At 44.7% G+C, this 22,554-nt stretch overlaps 1 protein-coding gene across 1 annotated transcript; it reads left to right on the top strand.

Annotated features, from left to right (window-relative positions):
• The first annotated feature begins 113 nt into the window (after positions 1-113).
• KIN (Kin17 DNA and RNA binding protein) lies at positions 114-22,514 on the top strand. The gene is made up of 13 exons (XM_032221461.1): positions 114-306; positions 2,361-2,455; positions 3,902-3,945; positions 5,596-5,718; positions 7,888-8,069; positions 10,529-10,577; positions 11,735-11,798; positions 12,914-13,043; positions 14,291-14,341; positions 16,055-16,123; positions 17,999-18,098; positions 20,108-20,208; positions 21,213-22,514. The coding sequence occupies exons 1-13, from the start codon at positions 193-195 to the stop codon at positions 21,282-21,284; spliced, it is 1,194 nt and encodes a 397-aa protein (XP_032077352.1). The 5' UTR covers positions 114-192; the 3' UTR covers positions 21,285-22,514.
• The last annotated feature ends 40 nt before the right edge of the window (positions 22,515-22,554 follow it).

Here is a 22,554-nt window from a genome sequence, read left to right as displayed (position 1 = left end):
AATTTCCGTGATTCCCTGTTCATTCACTGGGAGAACGAGAGCGGCGCGAAAGCCCGCCTTAAAGTCAACCGTGACGATTTCCTTCAACGTCACTTCCGTTTCCGGTCATCACTTCCGCCGCCTCCAAGAGTCCGGAAGCGAGGGTCTCCGTCGCCGGGTTCGGTGTGCCGCCGCTCCTCCGCGTCCTTCGCCATGGGGAAGACGGACTTCTTGAGCCCCAAGGCCATCGCCAACCGCATCAAGTCGAAGGGGCTGCAGAAGCTGCGCTGGTATTGCCAGATGTGCCAGAAGCAGTGCCGGGACGAGGTAGAGAGCGAGCCTCCAGGGACAGGGGCAGTGTATCTGGGCGCAGTAGAAGGAGCCCTGGACTCGGGCGGCCTTTTCCGTCCTCAGCCACGGATCTCTCTCGGATTTAGGTTGGCTCTTCGCCTGTCTTAGGGTGATTTTTGATCCACCGTGAAATTTGAATCAGAATAGAGCTGGAAGGGACCTTGGAGGTCATCTAGTCCAACCCTCTTGGTCAAGCTCAAGAAGGAGTCCCTATGTCATTTCAGATAAGGGACTATCCAGTCTCTTCTTAAAAACCTCCAGTGTTGGAGAATTCACAATTTCTGGAGGGAAATTGTCCCACTGATTCATTGTTCTAAACTGTTAGGAAATTGCTTCTCTCCTTGATTAGTTTCCACCCATTGCTTCTTGTTCTGCCCTCAGGTGCCTTGGAGAATAGCTTGACTTCTTTGTGGCAACCCCTGAGATATTGGAAGACTGCTATCATGTCTCCCCTGGTCCTTCTTTTCATTAAACTAGACATACCCAGTTCCTGCAACCGTTCCTCATATGTTTTAGCCTCTAGGCCTTTAATCATCTTTGTTGCTCTTCTTTAGAGTAGAGTAGACTACATCACAACACAAAGGGATCGTGGAGGTCTTCCAGCCCAACCCTTACATCATCTCAGACAAGGGGCTGTCTCTTCTTAAAACCCTCCAGCGATGAAGCTGCTGGCATTTTCCAGGTTTCGTCACTATGGTTCTTCATCTCTGAGTCTTGGACAACGTAATATGAGAATACAGTACAATACAAATACAAATAATGCAATACAACATGAAGGGATCTTGGAGGTCTTCTAGCCCAACCCTTATACCATTTCAGACAAGGAGCTGTCCAGTTTCTTCTTAAAACCCTCCAGCTTGTGTTTTTCAGCTTTCATCACTGTGGTTTTTCACCTGAGACTTGGACAATGTACATTAATATGACTTCTTGCGTTCTTAGCCAGCCTTCTGTGTGACTGGAGTCCTTTTCATTAGTCCTGTACAGGGGGTGGGTTGCTAATCCCGTTCCAACTGGTTCGGTTGGAACGGGGCCGGCGGCGTCCTCGTGCACGCGCGCAGTTCACGCATCCGTCTTAGCGCCTGCGCGATGCTCCAGCTGCTCGCGGAGACTCGCACAGGCGCTGTATGTGCCATCCAGCTGCTCACGGAGAATCGCGCAGGCGCTGTATGTGCCATGCGCCTGCGTGGAAGCACAGAAGCCTTCAAAGACCGGTAAGGAGCGCGGGCGGGCGGGTGGGCCCTTCGCGGTTCCCGGAAGTTACTTACTTCCGGGTTCGCCGACCAACCGGTTCGCGGGGACTGCCGCGAACCGGTTGAAACCCACCCCTGGTCCTGTATTAAACCACTGTTTATTCAAACTTTTAAGATGAGTGGACTTCAATTCCCAGAATCGTCCTGCTGAGGAAGCCATGCTCCCTGGGAAATTCTGGGAGTTGAAGTCCACCCATTTTAAAGTGGTCAAGTTTGAAAGAGACGGTGTTAGACCAAAGACTCACCGTCTGTTTAAGACCAATGATAAATCAACCTATGAAAGAGGACAAGACACGTCTGAATTCATTCATTTTCTGGAATTCTGCAATTCACTCGTCAGTAAACCCAGGTTCACGGTACAGCTTTGCTACCACATTCTGGGACACAAGACACTTAATTTAGTTTGTTGGCTGAACACTGATATTAGATTTTTAGGCTGACAAAGCTAAATGTGTTACAGGAATAAGGATGAATGGTGGATTGAATTTAAATAAGGTTGGCTTATTTAATTTTTTAGCTTAGTTGACTTTCATCAAGCAGCCAAATCTAATATCTGGCCATTGTTAAAGGTTGCTACTTGGGATGTATCTAGGATTGCTGCCATGTTTGGGGGTAAATATCTTCTTCTTTTGATAGTTCTTTGCAAGCTGTCACCTTGTTTCTTCATTATTTTGTCTCCATTTTTTTTAAAAAAATGCTTTAGCTACTGATGATACTTGTTCGAGGTTTGCTGGGGAATTTTGACTTTATTTTGGTGGTTCTTGCCTTGTTTTTTTCCAGAATGGCTTTAAATGTCATTGCATGTCCGAATCCCACCAGCGACAACTGCTCCTGGCATCCGAAAACCCGCAGCAATTCATGGATTATTTTTCAGAGTGAGTGTTTGGCCTATAACCTGGCCTTGCGTTTTACCGTCTGCTTCCGCTGAAATTTGTGCAACATCAAGGCTGCAGCAGTGGTGGGTTTCAAAAATTGTTCGAACCTACTCTGTGGGTGTGGCCTCCTTTGTGGGAGTGGCTTGCCACCCATGTGACTGGATGGGAGTGGCTTGCCACCCATGTGACCAGATATGAAATTATGAATTATGAATTAGTACTTAGGTCTATAGCCTAAGCTATAGCTATTAGTAGCTATTCAGAAACTCTGGCATTGAAGCATGCAAGTCTTAAAGCTGTCAAGTTACAAGACCCTTGCAACCCTAACCCTTTAGGGAAAAAAACCAGGGGGTCTTCAAACCTGACAGCTTTAAGACTTGTACACTTCAACTCCCATAATTCCTCCTCCAGTCACGTTGGCTCAGGAACTCTGGCATTGAAGTGTGCAAGCTGTCAAGTTACAAGACCCTTGCACCCCTAACCCTTTAGAAAAAAAACTATGGGTCTTCAAACCTGACAGCTTTAAGACTTGTGGACTTCAACTCCCAGAATTCCTCCTCCAGTCACGTTGGCTCAGGAACTCTGGCATTGAAGCATGCAAGTCTTAAAGCTGTCAAGTTACAAGATCCTTGCACCCCTAACCCTTTAGCAGTGGTGGGTTTCAACAATTTTTGGAACCTCTTCTGTAGGTGTGGCCTGCTTTCCGGGTCCACTGGTGGAACCTCTTCTAACCGGTCCGGTAGATTTGACGAACCGGTTCTACCGAATAGGTGTGAACTGGCAGGAACCCACCTCTGGGCTGCAGTATATTAGTTTGGAAATATAAGACAGCTGAGAAGTGCCTCACACACTTGTGGTGATTTCTCCAGATAAATTGTAGAGTTTTTTTAGTGTAGGGGTGGGAGGGGGTTGTTGTTTTAAATCAAGCTTAGGCTCTCAAGACTAATTCATTGTCCATCAAATTATCCTTCAATTCGGGACCAAAATATTAAGGCTTCAGCTATATTGTGGCATCAAGGATGGAGAAAGAGGCGCAGAAGAGACCCTAGTTTCCTACGGAGCTGGGTGGGGAGGGGAGAATTGTGCTGCATTTCAGACTCCCAAGATTTTGTGACTTAATCTTATAAGAGCCGAGGTGGCGCAGTGGTTAGGGTGCAGTACTGCAGGCCACTTCAGCTGACTGTTATCTGCAGTTCAGTGGTTCTAATCTTACCGGCTCAAGGTTGACTCAGCCTTCCATCCTTCCGAGGTGGGTGAAATGAGGACCCAGACTGTGGGGGCGATATGCTGACTTTGTAAACCGCTTAGAGAGGGCTGAAAGCCCTATGAAGCGGTATATAAATCTAACTGCTATTGCTATTATAATAATTATTTCATTTGTTCGTGTTTTATGTCTGGTTTACCTAATAAGGCTGACAGTAACACTCTCTTTCATATTCTTCTTAGGGAATTCCGGAATGATTTCCTAGAACTTCTCCGGAGAAGATTCGGTAAATTTCATTTGTTGGTTTTCTTCGTATTAGATTTGGAGACTAGCAGTGGCATTTAGGTTTATATACCACCCCCCCCCTTCTCCAGGGGTGGGTTCCGGCAGCCACTACTGCTGGTTTGCGCATGGGCGCGCATGGGCACACTTGCAGTTTGCGCCCTTGATGTACGCTGTGCGCACATGCGCAGTACAATAAAAATTGCTCTGCGTATGCGCAGAACCCAGAAACAAGATGGCAGCACCTGTGGCATCGCCCAGAGAACCAGTTTGGGGGCGTGGCAGGCCTGGGTCGCTGCCGGTTCCAGCGACTCAGTCTGCCGAACCACTACCAGTTCGGCCGAACGGGTAGGAATCCGCTACTGCCCCTATCACTTTACAGCACTTGCTGGGCAGTTTACAATGAAGAAGCCTTGTTTGCATATTGCCCAGAACAATCCGGGTCCTCATTTTACTGACCTCGGAAGGAGGAAAGATCCGAGTCGAAATTGAGCTTCATCAGGATCGAACTCCTGGCCGTGGGCAGAGTTTGCCTGCAATGCTGCACTTTAATCACTGCGCCACCAGTGCCCAGTTCCCAAAACAAACTGAGTGGCTTCTTCTGAGTTCTTCCAGTCCCAAAGGTGCTTTTTTTTCAAGAGGCAACTGGACTATCTGGTTTTTCTTTGAAGATGTTTCGCTTCTCATCCAAGAAGCTTCTTCAACTCTGAGAGAATTGCCTCTTGAAAAAGCACCTTTGGGACAACCGTGATATGGATCAGGGGCCACCAATCTTTCGGACACCTCAGGGACCACTTAAATTCTTAATTTTAAATCCCACGCACCCCTAATATGATTTGTTTTCTAAAAAAATGACAAATAGTATTTAGCGCAATATAAAAATGCAAATTATTTTTCTGCAAACTACCAAAATTTTCTTACGGGGCCACCGGTTCTGACCGCTGACCTGGATGACTGAGAATCTCCTTAAACACTGAATGGCTTGGAATAAAAAAAAACCCTGAAATAGTAAAAACCATGTACATCCAGAAGAGGAAAACAATTAAACATATCCCAGCCCAGCAGAAAAAACTCCCAGCATGGACATCTATCCGAATTCTGGGCCTGGAAGCAGAGCCACCTTTTAAAAACTTCTAAAACAATTGTAGGGGAGGCGCTGGGCCAATTTTTGGGAAGATGCTGTTCCACAGTGGAGCAGCTACGATAAAATGGCACATTTTTTTAGTTCACTTGGAAATGTTTTAGCTACCTCCATGCTTCTAATTGTGGGATGCGGTGGCTCATTGTCTAAGGCGCTGAGCTTGTCGATCAGAAAGGTTGGCGGTTCGAATCCCTAGCGCCGTGTAACGGAGTGAGCTCCCGTGACTTGTCCCAGCTTCTGCCAGCCTAGCAGTTCGAAAGTATGTAAAAGATGCAAGTAGAAAAAATAGGAACCACCTTTGGTGGGAAGGTAACAGCGTTCTGTGCGCCTTTGGCGTTGAGTCATGCCGACCACATGACCACGGAGGCGTCTTCGGACAGCGCTGGCTCTTCGGCTTTGAAACGGAGATGAGCACCGCCCCCTAGAGTCAGGAACGACCAGCACGTATATGCGAGGGAAGCCTTTACCTTCTGCTTCTAATTAAGATGTTGTTTCCCCCCCTTCTTTTCCCAGGAACAAAGAGAGTCCACAACAATATCGTATATAATGAATATATCAGCCATCGGGAACACGTCCATATGAATGCTACGCAGTGGGAGACTCTGACGGATTTTACGAAGTGGCTGGGGAGAGAAGGTAAAAAGCTCTCCTTGCATGGACCCTGTCAGGTTTCCGAAAGATGCCCTAATAAATTCATGAGCCTCGAGCCGAGTTTCAAAAGAAATCCAGTCATTTATTAGGAACACCATTTTGGCAATACCCCATTGCAGTCAGATCTGATCTCATTTAAATTATGGCTGAACTTTGCCCCTGTTCCCTCCCTCCGCTCAGTCTGTGTCATAAATCACATTCTCCAATGAGGTGCACTCCTTACAAGCCTGCTGTAGTAATCTCAGCTCCGACTTTGGCCGAAACTATGTGTGGAATGCGCTCCCCTACCCTTTCCTCAGTTCTAAGTTGCTTCTCTCCTTGATTAGTTTCCACCCATTGCTGCTTGTCCTGCCCGCAGGTGCTTTGGAGAATAGTTTCACTCCCTCTTCTTTGTGGCAGCCCCTGAATATATTGGAACACTGCTATATTCTTATACCACTTACAGAAGTAAATAATTATATGTCCATAATTATGTATACACGCTGTAATTCTGAAGCTTCTAAACCCAGGTTCTCTCTCTCTCTCTCTCTCTCTCTCTCTCTCTCACACACACACACACACACACACACACACACACACACTGTTAGGGAAGCTCCCCATTGGGAGCGTGAGTACGTTCAGAGAAGCGTTGTGAGAGTTGTGTTGGAGAACACACAAACCAGCATACAGAAACACAGTGCTGTGTTTTACTGTATGATTTAAAGAAACAGGTACAACATTGTTACATGATTTATATATTGCCAACCCAACCGTTAGAACTATATTCCTAAGACACACACACCAGGATATCGTCTTACACCCCCAGTTGGGAACTCCTGCAATAGACAGTTGGGAAGCCAAGTGGAATGAGGCCTTCTTAGCACTCTGCTAGAGGAGGCCTATCTAGAGTTTGAAGGTTTGAACGTTTATTGTATTTATATGCCGCCCTATTCCCAGAGGGACTCAGTTCAAGCCTGTAGGCCAGAGTGCCTGTGAAAAAAACATTGAATTGAATTTGAATTTAATCAATTTATAGGCCGCCCAATCCCGAAGGACTCCGGGCGGCTTACAGAAAGACAAACTTCAAAAAAAGAATTAAAACCAGAGGAAACAGTTTAAAAACCACATCATACATCCACTCTGGTCGGGGCTGGACCTCAGTCATGAGGTCAACAGCCCAAGGCCTGCCGGAAAAGCCAGGTTTTGATAGCCTTTCGGAAGGCCATGAGAGTGGGTGACCCCAATGATGGCTGGGGGATTCTGGGAATTGAAGCCCCCCCCCCATCTTTAAGTTCCCACGGTTGAGAAACGGGGGTAGTAAGCAATTGCCAAGCAGCTCGCATGACTGAGTCTCTTTCCTCATCAGGATCTTCCATTAATCAGTGGATATTCTTTACAGGGGGGGAGGGTGGTTTCCAATTTTGGGGAGTATAATTCTTTTTTTTTCTTTTTTTTTTGTTTGTACAAACTTCACATCTTTGCAAAACATTACATTTTGTTACATATCTGTTGTGATTCTTTTTATCTATACAAATCTTTTGTAACTATAACTTTATGTGTGTGCATTTATATTATTTCATACATTTTTTCATTCTATATATAATGTTCTATATATTCTATGTATAACAGTCTTCACTACATTTGAGTCATTTTGTATAATATTTATTTTCTACAGTCTTATTGGGAGTAAACAGCAATAGCAGTTAGACTTATATACCGCTTCATAGGGCTTCCAGCCCTCTCTAAGCGGTTTACAGAGTCAGCATATCGCCCCCACAGTCTGGGTCCTCATTTCACCCACCTCGGAAGGATGGAAGGCTGAGTCAACCTTGAGCCGGTGAGATTAGAACCCCCAAACTGCAGATAGCAGTCAGCTGAAGTGGCCTGCAGTACTGCACTCTAACCACTGCGCCACCTCGGCGCAGTAAAGTAAAGACTGTTTATACATGGGGAGTATAATTCTGTAGCTTCCCTCCTTATTCCTCCAAGGCAGTGGTTCCTAAACTTGGCAACTTTAAGACTTGTGGACTTCAATCCCAGAATTCTCCAGCCAGCTCTCCTCTGCTGGCTGGAGAATTCTGGGAATTGAAGTCCACAAGTCTTAAAGTTGCCAAGTTTGGGAACCACTGCTCCAAGGAATGGAGGTTTTAACCATGGTGCTATGCTTCTCTTAAGGCCTTTGCAAGGTGGATGAAACCCCCAAAGGCTGGTACATCCAATATATTGACCGAGACCCTGAGACCATCCGTCGGCAGCAGGAACAGGAGAAGAAGAAAAAACAGGACTTGGACGATGAAGAGAAAACGGCCAGATTCATCGAACAGCAAGTCAGGAGGGGCTTGGAGGGAAAAGATCAGGTGAGCCCAGGGGGATGGCCATCTTGATATTCTCAGAGCCTTGTTTGGAAATTTCGCATACCGTATTTTTCGGAGTATAAGACGCACCGAGATTTTGCATAGAAAATTTTTATTTTCCATTTTCATAGCATATAATCACATGTATACTATTACATAGTCAATATGTTGTATTATTAAGTAATTACATCAATTCATCTTACCATCAACTACCAAAGGGGGGGAAAAAAACCCAGTTATTGGCTCTTCTGCTCTCCATACACCATATTTATACCTGAGTATAAGACGCACCGAGATTTTTGAAGAGGCAAATTTTAAAAAAGTTTTTGCACTCTGCAGACCTCCCAAAAATGGCCCATTTTTTCATGAAAACGGGCCTGTTTTTTGTCAAAAAAAAGGGGGGGCATACATAGCCTTTAGGGTTCACCGACAAAACCGCGCTCGACTAAACTGCACCGCTGACATCATCAACAGGGCAACAACAGCGCGGAGACAGACGCACGCTGTAAACCCTAAACCTAAAATTTAAACCTAAACCTAACCCCCCTAAACCTAACCCTAACCCTAAACCTAACCCTTAACCTAACCCTAAACCTAACCCTAACCCTTAACCTAACCCTAAACCTAACCCTTACCTTAAGCTGAATCGGCTTGCTTTCAAAGTGCTATTTAAAGCGCCCTTCTTTCTCCGCACTGGCTGTTGTCCTGTTGATGACGTCAGCGACGCGGTTTAGTCGAGCGCGGTTTTGACAGGTCACGGCCTTTAGGAGGCTCGTAGAGTGCTTGTCAGGACTGCTTCACTTGATAACCAAGAAAGAAACCGCTCAACTCCATTTTGCAGAATTAAGAGTACTTTTACTGGTTATAAGTAAATAGTAGCTAAGCAAAGCTGGATCTGAGACAAAAGCGCACGCAAACATAGATATCAATATGTGACCCATTCTCCTCCCCTTGGTAACCCCAGTCCATAGTCCAATCCAATGACTCCACAGGTGTCATGTGGGAGACATCTTCAAAAATCATCAGGTAGGTATGCCAGACAGTTGGCCTTGGTGGGAAACTCCTCTCCCTGCCACATGCGCAGTCGATGGTGAGAACAACTCCTTTCTTACAGTCTCTCCTGCGCAGAATATTTCCCACACCCAAATACCATGCCCCTCCACTCCCCGTTTCAATGGCAGCCGAAAAGCAAGCAGCAAAACAGAGGCTGACAGTGTTCCTGTGGGCTGGGAGGGGGCAAAAATGAGCAAAAAACAACCAGTTTTTTGTTCATTTTTGCCCTCCCCAGCCCCCAGGAGCACTCTGGAAGCCTCCTAAAGGCTGTGCACGGCCATTTTTGCAAAGGAGACGGGGTTTCAGGAGGCCAAAAATGCTGTAAGAGTCGAGGTGGCGCAGTGGTTAAGAGTGCAGTACTGCAGGCCACTTCAGCTGACTGTTATCTGCAGTTCGGCGGTTCATATCTCACCGGCTCAAAGGTTGACTCAGCCTTCCATCCTTCCGAGGTGGGTGAAACGAGGACCCAGACTGTGGGGGCGATATGCTGAACTCTGTAAACCGCTTAGAGAGGGCTGAAAGCCCTATGAAGCGGTATATAAGTCGAACTGCTATTGCTATTGCTGTATTCAGTGTATAAGACTCATCCAGATTTTCAGCCTCTTTTCTGAGGGAAAAAGGTGCGTCTTGTACTCCAAAAAATACGGTAGGTAGTTCTCGAATTACAACCGCAATTCAGCCCAAAATTTCTGTTGCTAAGCAAGACAGTTGTTAAATTTGCCCCATTTTACGACCGTCCCGGCTGCAGTTGTTAAGTGAATCACCGCAATTGTTCAGATAGTAACACGGTTGTTAAGGGGATTTGACTTTGCTTGTCAGAAAAGGGATCGTGGGACCTGCAACCGTGCCAAGCATCTGAATTTTGATCACGTGACCTTGGGGATGCGGTGACGGTTGTGTCGAAAGCTCCCTTTTTTTTCCAGTGCCGTTGTAACTTTGAACAGTCACTAAACAAATGTGGTTGTAAGTTGAGGACCACCTGCATTATGTGGATGAGAGAGTCAGGATCAGCAAAGTGGATCATCAGATAAGATTAGTAGCTTAATGTGTCTAGCAGATGCTGCTTTCTACAATGGATTTGAATAGAATAGAATAACAGAGTTGGAAGGGACCTTGGAGGTCTTCTAGTCCAACCCCCTGCCTAGTCAAGAAGCCTTACATCACTTCAGACAAATGGTTATCCAACATCTTCTTAAAAACCTCCAGTGTTGAGAGTATGTGTGTGTTTTTCCTGCTATAATTCAGACCCTCGACCGCCCCTCGACCTCTAGATTTATTCCCAAGAGCGTTTGGCCTTTCAAACTTTTATTAATTTCTTGTTGGTTGCGACGAAGCCAACTTTGTGATGTGATGTCTGTGCTTTCCTGTTGGCTCCACAATCCTTAGACGGTTCTTTTTTGTCATTGCAGGAAGAGCCAGTCTTTACTGAACTAAACAGAGAAAATGAGGAAGAAAAAGGTAAATTATTACAAGTGGGAAATCGATAAGGTTCGCGGTCTAAGATTCATGGAGACTTGATCATTCAGGTCCTAAAACAGGACCCCAAAATTATTACGTTAACTAGCTGATAACCCGTATCAATTTATCCCAATCCTGTGTGAGACAGGAATGGCGACATCAAGTGGCAACGTAAGGGCGGGATGGGCTATAATCCAAAAGGCACACTATCCCATCTAGCACTGATGATGTTACCTAGTTGGGTCATGGAATGTCAGCCAGAAAACAACCCAGCTCACAGAGCACCAGGGGCCCCACATTCCTCCTTTTCCTTGTGTGTCTGTGTCCGCAAACCCCATCATCCTCTTTTAACGAGCCCATAATCCCTTACAGGGTGGAGTCTGGGTAAAGGAATGGAGCAGGCAGAGAGTTTTAATGGCCAGATGCCCTTCCTGTCGCCAATGCAGAGTTTTGTTCAGCAGATATGTTCTCATTGTGGCCAGAAAGAGAAATATCTGCCTCTTACCTAGGATCAAACTCACAGCCTTCTAATTGGGAGGCAAGAGCTCCACCTCTAGGCCACTCCGCCCACAAACCCCATAACCCCATATGTGGTACAAAAGAAATGAGTGATCTACCGTATTTTTCGGAGTATAAGACGCACCCTTTTCCCTTAAAAAAGAGGCTGAAAATCTGAGTGCGTCTTATACACTGAATACAGAATTTTTTTTCGCCTCCAGAAATCCTCCCCCTTCACCAAAATGGCCATGCATAGCCTTTAGGAGGCTTTCAGAGTGGTCCTGGAGACTGGGGAGGGCAGAAATGAGCAAAAAGCGGGCCGGTTTTTGCTCAATTTTGCCTCTTCCCCCCCAGCCCCCTGGAGCACTCTATAAGCCTCCTAAAGGCTATGCATGCAATTTTTTTGACAATTTTTTTTTTGCGGAAAAACGGGCCATTTTTTTGCTCATTTGGGGGGGGGGGGGCTTCCCTCCAGGAGCACTCTACCAGCCTCCTAAAGGCTTTTTTTGAGACAAAAAATGTGCCCGTTTTCACAAAAAACGGATGGTTTGGGGGAGGTTTGCAGAGTGCAAAAACTTTTTTTTTAATTTGCCTTTTCAAAACCTTGGTGCATTTTATACTCCGAAAAATACGGTATTTGTTTTTTTTTTCTCTTTTAGTGACCTTCAATTTGAACAAAGGCGCGTGCACATCAGCTGCTTCAGCACAACAACCCAAAAGCAGGCAAGTATTATGGTTGGTTGTAACGTCATTCACTAAATGAATTGTCGTAAATTGAGGACTACCTGTAAAAACCCTCAGAGGGCTGGTGCGCGGCTTCTGAAAATTTCTTGTCTCCTTCTCCCTTCCCCAAGAACCGGGTAAGGAGAGCAATTGACTCTCATCTGAATCCGACCCAGCTCAGGCCCCCTGCGTTCATGTTATCCTTTGCCTCAAGAAGGAAGTCTTAAGCCATTTTCCATACTAGAGGACTACCGTATTTTTCAGAGTATAAGGCGCACCTTCCCCCCCTCCCAAAAGAGCATGGAATGCATCTTATAGACCAAATGCAAGCAGCCGGTCATTTGCATCCTTTTCGAGGGTCCTCGAAGCCACTTGGAGGTTTATCTCAGTCCTCAGGGTCACCTGAGTGGTGCAAATAGGTATAAAGCCTTCTCAGAACGGTTGAAGGGACTGGAGATAGATGATGTTGTATCCCTCCCCCTCTGTTGAGGGAGGGCTGCTCAATTTTGACATAGATGGCCTCTCTTGACATAAATTGACACTTCCAAGAAGGCCCCACACCCATTTGCCACCCAGTTGAGGCCGTTTGCAGGTTTATTCATCCCTCTTCCACCCTTCAGTCAGAACTGACGAAGTTTCTTGGATGAGAAGTGAAACGTCTTCAAAAAAAAAACACAGAAAGTCCAGTTGCCTCCTGAAAAAAAAAGCACTTTTGGGACAAGCTTCTTGGACGACTGAGAACCTCCATAGAATTTAGCCATGCATTTTGGCCTGGACACCCTTGGAATAGCGTGGGCGTATTAATGGATTTCCAGAGGGAAAAAATCACAGACTACAGGAACCATTTGCACCACTCAGGTGACCCTGAGGACAGAGATAAACCTCCAAGTGCTTCAAGGACCCTCTAAAAGGATGCAAATGACCAGCTGTTCTGCAAGGAGTATCAATCTTTCCATTCCCACCATCCAGTCAGAGCTGAAGAAGCTTCTTGGATGAAAAACCAGTTGCCTCTTGTAAAAAGACACCTATCGGGGGGGTGGGGGGACTAAGGAAAGTCACGTCCTCACATCTGGACAGGCCCCCCGCAACTATTAATCCTGGTCTGTTTTCTCCAGCTTGCTTGGCCCCACCGTGCTGAAGCCGTCAGGAACGCTGCTCCCCCTTAAGCGGAAAGAAACCCCTCTGACGTCAAAGCAAATTAAGGAGAAGAAGAAGAAGAAATCTGCCCTTGATGAGATCATAGAGGTGTGGTGGAGATCCAGTTACTGATACATTCTGCTTGGTGATTATTACGAGCAGGGACAATGGGCGGGGGATGGGAGATAACCAGAGAACATCTGTGGGGTCCTCGGTGCTCCCTGAGCTTGGTCGTTTTCTTCCAGACGTTTCATGACCCAGCTAGGTAACGCCATCAGCGCTAGATGAGAATGGGGTTTGTGGAGAAGAGGAGGACAGGAGGACTGTGTGGGTCCTTGGTGCCCTCTGAGCTTGGTTGTTTCCTTCCAGACGTTCCAGTCATGGGAGCTCGCTCTGTTATGCGGCGCTAGGGATTCGAACCGCCAAACTGCCAACCTTTCTGATCGACAAGCTCAGCCTCTTAGTCACTGAGCCACCGGGTCCCTTGTTCTTAATGATAGAATAGAATAATAACTTTATTGTCACTTTGAATGTACACTAATCGGCATACATTAAAATGAAATTTCATTGCATGCAGCTCTCAAAGAGTCACCACCCCCCAATATACACTGCATAAACATGACAAGATAGATAAATACAAAATTATGTATATAGAGAGAGATCCTCGTATTACCGTAACTAGATTGTGGCATTCTTACTTTGCTTGTCAGAAGGTTGCAAAAAGGGATCACATGACCTTGGGACATAGCAACGGTCTTAAGTATGAATCATCCTTTAAAAGGATGCCCAGATGGGATGTAAGATTCAAAGTGAGATTCAACCAATGTAGACAAGTGAACGATTTACTAGCTGTTGACTTTATTTTTGCCATTTTCTTAGTTTGGCGGTTCGAATCCCTAGCGCCACATAACGGAGTGAGCTCCCATGATTTGTCCCAGCTGCTACCGACCTAGCTTTTTGAAAGCACGTAAAAACCGCAAGTAGAAAAATAGGAACCACCCTTGGTGGGAAGGTAACAGCGTTCCATGCGCCTTCGGCGTTGAGTCATGCCAGCCACATGACCAGGGAGACGTCTTCGGAGAGCGATGGCTCTTCGGCTTTGAAACAGAGATGAGCACCGCCCCCTAGAGTCAGGAACGGCTAGCATGCATGCACGTGGGAAACCTTTACCTATCATTAAAAATATAATCTCAATGTTCCAGTTACTTCTGATTTTTCTGGAAGCCACAAAATTCATTATTTAAAAGTTTTTAGTATGGTAGGATATCTTCCGGATATTATCTCTAGTTGATCTTACCTGCAAGGCTGAATTGAACTAATACGTGTGGTTTTTTTTTTTTTTTAATTTCTCCTAGTTTGAAGAAGAGAAGAAAAAGTCTGCCCGAACGGACTACTGGTTGCAACCTGTAAGTATCCAAGCGATTGTCCAGAATCTGTCATGATGTAGTTTCTGGGAGTAAGTGGGTAGATTTTTTACGTATCCCCTGTAACGTTTATAGTGCTATCTTCCCTCATGTTCAGATAGAAGGGTGTTTTCCCTCAGTTTCGATTTATCTCTATCAGGTTTCTGTTTAGCTGGCATACTACAGGTAGACTTCGACTTATGACCATTTGTTTAGTGACCGTTCAGTAAAATGGCCATGAGAAAAGTGACTTACAACCAGTCTTCACACTTACAACCATCATGGTATCCTCACAGTTATATATATTCTGTCTGGATGGTCTCTTGTGACGAGCCAATAGACAGAGAAAGGAAGCAGTCTGCTTCCTCCCATATTTGGGCATACCAGGGGTTGTGACACTAAATACATACCTATTTCCCTGGCTCAGCTGATAAAGGAGGAGAACCTTGTGGCTTAGTGGTTAACACATCTGCCTAATATGTAATACAGCCCAGGATTGAATCCCAGTAAGGGTATGGCTAGCTGATGAGAGCTAAATAGCTTGAAATAGATCTATACTAGTCTCCCTTTATTTATCAGCACAAATACAACACACATACACACACACACACACACACACACACACATATATATATATTCTTTTTCTTAAAGAAAAAACAAAACAACACATACAAAACAAAACTTTCATCAAGCATTTCGTTTGGTTGCAAGTTTTTGTGCATCAATTCTTAAGATTAAAAACAACAACACTGGTTTTGCATTAAACATAACTGAATATTTCGCTGTCGTTGAGCATTATGTGTTCAAATTACCATTAATATTCTTTCGTTTGTAACAATCCTTATTTCCTTGAATTCATCATTATCTATCAAATAACAATAAGTCTTTATCCTCACAGTTATTGTACGTGATCGGAATTTTGGCGCTTGGCAACTGACATGTACTTATGACTGTTTCCCAGGGTCACATGATCGTCATTTGCGATCTTCCCCACAAGCAAAAGTCAGTGGAGGGAAGCCAGGCTCATTTAACGACCGCATGATTTTTTTTCTTAACAACTGCAGTGATTCACTTAACAGCCCTGCTCCCCCCCCCCAAAAAAAAGTATGTAAAAATCCGGGATGACTCAACAACCGTGTTGCTTAGCAACGGAAAACTCTACCCCCAGTTGTGGTTGTTAAGCGGAGGAGTACCTGTATTATTTGAGTTATAATATTTAGGATGCTTAGACAAAGAAGAATCAGCACAGCAATCATGTCTGTGGAGATTCTCAGCCATCTAGGTCCTGGTTATCCCCAAAATGCTTTTTCAAAAGGCAACCATTTATCCAGAACCCGATGAAGCTTCTTAGATGAGAGGCGAAACCTCTTCAAGGAAAAAAACTCTTTTGAGTTTTTCCTTGAAAGGTTTCGCTCCTCATCCAGGAAACTTCATCGGGTGCTGGATAGATGGAAGGATTAGTTCTGACAGCAATAACAACAGCAAAATCCCTGCTTTTGGAAAACTGGAAAATTAAGGAACATGTATTTTTTTTTCTGACCTTTTGGGTTTTTTATAGGAGACTCTCTTCTCCTTCCCATTTACAAGAACAAACTTCATTTCCGGGTCTAAACCTTAACACTGCACTCAATTTTTATCTTATTGCAGAAAGAATGAACCGCAGAAAGCAGGTGAGATCTCCTTTTGCCTGTCATTAACCCCGATCTCTTTTTCCAGGAAATTGTGGTCAAAATCATAACCAAGAAACTTGGCGAGAAATACTATAAAAAAAAAGCCGTCGTTAAGGTGAGTGCAGAGCCTTTTATCCGCCCTTCCAAAAATGTTAGCCATAGAGAGGGACAAGTCTTAGGGTGCTCGGAGCAGGTGTAAATGAAAATATTCCAAGGGAGGATGGGAAGAATAACAGAGTTGGAAGGGACCTTGGAGGTCTTCCAGTCCAACCCCCTGCTCAAGCAGGAAAACCCTGCACCATTTCAGACAATCGGTTGTCCAATCTCTTCTTAAAAGCCTCCAGCGTTGGTGCTTCAGGAGCCCTTATGGGGCCCTGTTGTGGCCCCTCCGTTGCCAGCAGAGATAGCTGTAGAGTCGAGGAGGAGATTGAGGGAGGGCCCGGGCCAGCTTCAGAGCCTTTGAAAGGTCTAATAAGGAAACAACATCAGAGCCTGGGCCTTCGGTCCTCCCACAGGTGAAGAGGCAGCTGTCTTCAGCGCCTGAGCTGAAGGGTAGGAACAGATGAGGCCCATCTCAGATGCTTGTATGCATAGAGAGGAGAGGAGAGCAAAGGAAATCAATAAGCCGGCTCTCAGGGAAAGACAGAAGCAGATGCCAGCCAGCCCTTTCCTGGCTGGGAAAGATAAATAGAAGGGGTTTGGGAGTGTCCAATTGTCACAAACAACCATATTTTTTTAGTATACAGCAGGCAAATTCAAATTTCTTGGCTAAACCCAGGTCTGTTGGGACTAATTAAGTTTGATGCGAATAGAAAACTGTTCCTGACCTGTTACCAAAAAGGGGTTACCTGCGAAGGCTGGGTCAGAACACCTCCCCCCCTTCCCAATGGACTGTTCCCGCTGGCTAAGCATGCTGGGAATTGAAGTTCAGGACATGTAAAGAGCACCAGTATCCCGCATACTAAACTCTATAGCTTGATTAGAAGAGCTGAAGGGCCGTCTTGTTCTTTGGACTGTGCGACGGTTTAGTCAATTAACCGCGGCGGGCCAACCAAAACATTCGGGCAACATGAAAAGCCAAAACAACGAATATTATAGATAATCCTCGGCTTAAGAGGAGTCCTCGCACTTATGACTCTTGCAGCATCACGTGGTCAAAAATTGGGCCCTTGGCAATCCGCATGTATTTACAGGCAGTCCTCGACTTACGACAGTCTGTTTAGTGACTGTCCAAAGTTACAACACCACTGAAAAATGTGATTTAGGATGCTTTTTCACAGTTACGAACCTTTGCAGCATCCCCAGAATGATGTGATCAGATGCTTGGCCACTGGTTCATACTTATGACGGTCGCAATATCCCCGGGGTCATTTGATCCCCCTTTTGCGATTGCCTGACAAGCAAAGTCAATGGGAAAGCCAGATTCACTTAACAACCATGTTAACTAACTTAACGACAGCAGTGATTCACTTAACAAGAAAGATTGTAAATGGGGCAAAACTCACTTAAGAAACGTCTCACTTAACAACAGAAATGTTGGGCTCAATTGTGGTTGTAGGTCGAGGACTACCTGTGATCTCCATTTCGACCTTCCGAATTGGCTTCCAACAAGCTTAAGTCGATGAGGGAGAAGCAGGATTCACATAACGACTGCAGGATTCACTTAACAACCATGTTGATTTGCTTAGCAACACAACAAACGGCCATTAAATTGAATGCAACTTACATAACCACCCCATCGCTTCTCAGCAGAAGTGTCACATCCAGTTGTGGTCGTAAGTTGAGGACTACCTTCATAGCTTAAATAGGATGACCTGGTTCTCACAACATGCTAATGCATAATATGGCTTGTTTGTTGCATCATGAAGTGTAAATTTATGGTTTCATGTCTTTCTACAACAGATCCAGTCCGTGAGTACTTTCTGACAATTCAAGAATAATAGTAATGAATTCTTCCTTCCATTTAATGCATGTGTAATTGATGTTACAGGAGGTAATTGACAAGTACACAGCAGTTGTGAAATTGACCAATTCTGGAGATAAGCTCAAACTTGATCAGACGCATCTGGAGACTGTGATCCCAGCCCCAGGTAAGTTTTCCTGGCAAGATCATTCTTCTTAAGAGGAGCCCTGCTTTTCAATATCTGTCTGTCTTTCGCTTTCTCCTTTGGAGATTGGGGTTAAATATAACTTCTAAAAAAATACAATTCGAATCTCACCAGGCTCAAGGTTGACTCAGCCTTCCATCATTCTGAGGTCGTTAAAACGAGGACCCAGATTGTTGGGGGCAACAGGCTGACTCTTGTCAACTGCTTAGAGAAAGTTGTAAAGTACTGCGAAGCGGTATATAAGTCTAAGTGCTATTTTGATGAGAGAGAGAGAGAGAGAGAGAGAATGAGCGAGCCATGATGGCACAGTGGTTAGACTGCGGTATTGCAGGGTAATTCTGATGGCTGCCAGCGATTTGATTCTGACCGGCTCAAGATTGATTCATCCTTCCATCGTTCTGAGGTCAGTAAAATGAGGACCCAGATTGTTGAGGGCCATAGGCTGAGTCTTAAAGACAGCTGTAAAGCACTGTGAAGCAGTATATAAGTTTGAGTGCTATTGCTATGAAGTGTGTGAGATTAGCTGAAAGGAAGTATACTTAAACCAGTATAGGTTAGCCCAAACCTATGAAGCAAACCATCTATGTCATCACATCATCATTGCCTATAGATTTTGCTCCCAGGGTTGGGAGTTCAAATCCCATTCCAATATCAAAGGCATACAGAATACTGTAGCTGGCAGCAGATTCGGGCAGTGAGGAGGTTGGGGAGGAACATGGGCCAGTCCTGGAGTCTGGGGAAGGCTCTGATGAGGGCTCTGCGTCGGAGGCAGAGAGGGGACCAAGGCCATCTGGTAGTTATTTGCTGCCTCTGGAGTCTGACATCAGTGAGGCAGACGAACAGTGGGAGCCTGTTCCCAGTGTGCGCATGCGCAGAGCTGCCAGAAGGCAAGAACAATTAGGAAAACAGGGTCGACTCGGGAGTAAGTCTTGGAGATGATTGGCCCCTCCCATAAGACATAAAAGAGGAGTGAATGGGACGTGAGCTTTTGCAGGAAGCAACTTTTGTTCGTTCTGGTCAGTTTAAACTCTGAAGCTCTGTTTTGACTCTGTGCTAAGTTTGGCCTTGCTCTGCATTTGGCAATGAGGTCTCTGGCTGCCTTCCAAGGGAGATAAGGTGGGTGTTTATCAACATTCCCCTGAAAGACCGTGGCAACTCAAGCAGACGTCTGTCGGAATCTTCACAGGCTGTTTGTGAAGCCTTGCGGGCTCTGAATGACCCTAATTCACAGCCGTATAAATAAAAGAGGGTTTGGGGGACTAAGATTATGATTTATACTTTCTCGGGAAGCTTAGGTCAGAACAGTCGCATTAATAAAATCAAGGACATAATTCACAACTTCTAGACCAATGATGATGGCGAACATTTTCAGCACCAAGGGCCCAAACCAGAACGCTCATGCATGCATTTGCATATGTGTGTGTTGGAGCACCGAAAACCCAAAGACTGGCTGGCTGGTGCGGACTTACCTGGTTTTTGACCATTTTTGGGCTGTTTTCAGGCCATTTGGGTCACTTTTTGGTCCGTTTTTGGCCCGAAAAACAATCCAAAATCAGCCTGAAAGGGACCCAACAAACGGTGTGGTTTTGGGTCATTTTTCAGGCCGTTTTGGGCCATTTTGAGTGCCAAAAATGGCTCAAAAAACACCCCAAAAGCCAGCCAGAAAATGGCCCCAAAACAGCATGAAAACAGTCCAGAAAACAGCCTGTTTTTTGGGTGGAGGGTTTTTTTTGGCCGTTTTCGGGCCATTTTCTGGCACTCCGGCGCTCACGAAGAAGGTGTCCATGCCCACAGAGAGAGCTGTGTGTGCCATAGATTCACCATCACTGTTCTAGACATTGGCTCCGGTGTTTTGAGATCAAAGGAAGAAAGAGGGAAATTTCTCCCCAAGCAGTTAATAACTAGGCCAAGCATAGGAGAAAAGCCCTGGATTAGATTTGACTGATGTCAGGTTTGAGATAGGTTTGGACTCATCCCTATTCACCTTACAGGTAAAAAAGTGCTGGTTTTAAACGGAGGCTACCGAGGGAACGAAGCCACGTTACTGGGCATCAACGAGAAGTCTTTTTCCGCCACAGTCCTCATTGAATCGGTAAGTATCTTTTAATAGTTGTATAACAGGCAGCCTTATACGTTCCTGGCTTATTTTAGATCCTCAACAAGAATTTTTTAAAAATGGATTAATTCATTGAATTAAGGGGTTTGGATAAATGCAATTGAAATGTTACTCCTCAAACCAGAAGCATTCTCATTAAGACTACTAGACAAAAAAATGGACAAACAATCTCAATATATAACCATACACACATACTCACTGCAGCCAGGATTGATTTCACACAAAACTGGGGAAAAAATCAATACACCCTCAGATGAAACTACAATCAGGAAAATACTCGAACGCGCAGAAATGGATAAAATGACAATAGAACTAAAAGAAAGAGAAGAATCCAACTTCTATAAAGCATGGAATAAAATGTACAAATGGCGAGAAATCAGAAGCCAAAACAGAAAATAGAGAATACAAATATATGGTGATACAAATAATGAATATGATTATAAGCGTTAATATTATGTTTGCTACATTATAGGACAAGGTTAAAGTAATAGGAAGGCAATCCAGAAGGGAGAACTATAAAAGCTAAGCAGGAAAGCTGATAAAGAAAGCTGTAAAATTACTGTATATTGTTATGTATGTTCTGTGTTTTTTTTCTTGTGTCTTCTTTACTGTTTTTAAAGACTAAAGCATTCAATAAAAATTTATATGTGTGTATGTATATATATATATATATATGTATATGTTATTTGGATTATCCCTTAACTGAAAGACGTTGATGACTGACTGTCTTATCCGTGTATGACTTGGACTGTTTGATGGACTCTGATACCTCTATTTCCACGAAAGTAAAAGCCTACTTAAAGTGCAGTGTCTCTGTATGCTGGTTTGTGTGTTCTCCAACAACACTCTCACAACGCTTCTCTGAACGCACTCGCTCTCCCAACGGGGAGCTTACCTAACAATGACCACTGGTTTATTTTCTTGCCGTCCCAAAACTTAAAGTTCCTTAAAACTTCCTTTTGTTTAACTTCCCTCTGCAGGGAGCTCTGAAAGGACGTCAGGTGGATGGTATTCCATACGAAGACATTTCCAAGTTGGCCTCCGTTGACTAGGAAGAGCTGATGAGATCTGTGAAGAACATCTCTGGACATGGCTGCAGATGAACAACTCCAGTATACGCTCAACTCAAGAGTTGAACTGTCAATTTGAAGGAGCGAACGAGATTTCTGAAGGGTGCCCTATAAATACAGTACATTGGATCCTCTATTTATGAGCCCTTTCTGGATCAACCACGGGCAATCTCCTAATAGATTTCTCCTCATTTATTGCTGGGAATCTTGATTAGATTGGTTCACCCTGTAGCACAGTATCAGCCATCTATAGCCCTGCGGTCCGTAGAACTTTTCGTAATGTATATTTCCTGCAGAAATTGGAACCATCTGTGGTCGGAGAGCTAAGTATGATGTTGTAACTTGAGAGTTTAGCTTCATCTCACCTGCTGACACGAAAATAGTCTTCCGTTCCATTGGGATGGGATTAACCAGCAGCAGGATGTCTACTATCCCCACCACCACCACCACAAAAAAGCATAATCTACTACCGTCGCCCTGCCAACTTTTTAAAAAGCCGAATTTTTACGAAATCATCAAGACTTAATAGACCATTGATGGTCGTGCGCCAGCCTTGGGAGAAAAGCGTGCCAGTTCCTGATCTGAGTCATGGATTCTGATGGAATCAGAGAATCTTCAAAGAGTTCCAATTTTTCATCTATATCTTTTCAGTCCGTCCTTGTACTGTAGAAGAGGCTACCACACATCCTGGTAGGACGTTTTATCAGATTTGAAAGCGGGGGGGGGGGGGGATTCTTCTGAGCGGCCCAGAAAATCTGGTCCCAGGTGGACCTTCTGAATTCGACATCATCCAGGAAGCCATTTTTGCCTGGCAATGTTTTAGCGATGTTGACATATTTTAAGAGAATTGGTAACGATAAGCTCTCTGCTTAGGAAATCAGTTTTCTCGATCTGGACTTTCACTCTTCCATGAGGCAGCTCTTGGGAGCTGCTGGAACATCCGTTAATGGTTTGGATCTCTCTTTTTTTAATTGTATAGTAATTTTGTACAGAACAGAGAAGAAGATGGGAGCTATTTTATTGGTGCGGCGTTTCTTTCGAACCATTGTGCGCGTCCCAAATAAATGGACTTCGATGCCCCTTTAAATTGGCTCGTGGCTTTATTTCGGAAGGTACACTTTGGCTTCTGAACTCGAACGTTGACCTGTACTCCGTTGAAGTTGCGAATTTACAGGTGTGTAATTAAAATTAAAATAAAATAAAAATAAAAATTAAATTCAGGAGCGCAGAATCTTCGAGTCACACCAAGATG

This window comes from Thamnophis elegans, chromosome 7 (assembly GCF_009769535.1).
Source record: "Thamnophis elegans isolate rThaEle1 chromosome 7, rThaEle1.pri, whole genome shotgun sequence".
Classification (NCBI taxonomy): domain Eukaryota; kingdom Metazoa; phylum Chordata; class Lepidosauria; order Squamata; family Colubridae; genus Thamnophis; species Thamnophis elegans.
The sequence above is the reverse complement of the archived record's forward strand: the minus strand, read 5'-3'. Positions and strand labels throughout refer to the sequence as shown.

Bases quoted from the DNA above. Each gene is read 5' to 3' on its own strand.
- KIN (XM_032221461.1), top strand. From the start codon at position 193: ATGGGGAAGACGGACTTCTTGAGCCCCAAGGCCATCGCCAACCGCATC. The intron at 307-2,360 runs GTAGAGAGCGAG...GTTTTTTTCCAG, and splicing joins AGAAGCAGTGCCGGGACGAG to AATGGCTTTAAATGTCATTG. The intron at 13,044-14,290 runs GTGTGGTGGAGA...AATTTCTCCTAG, and splicing joins CCCTTGATGAGATCATAGAG to TTTGAAGAAGAGAAGAAAAA.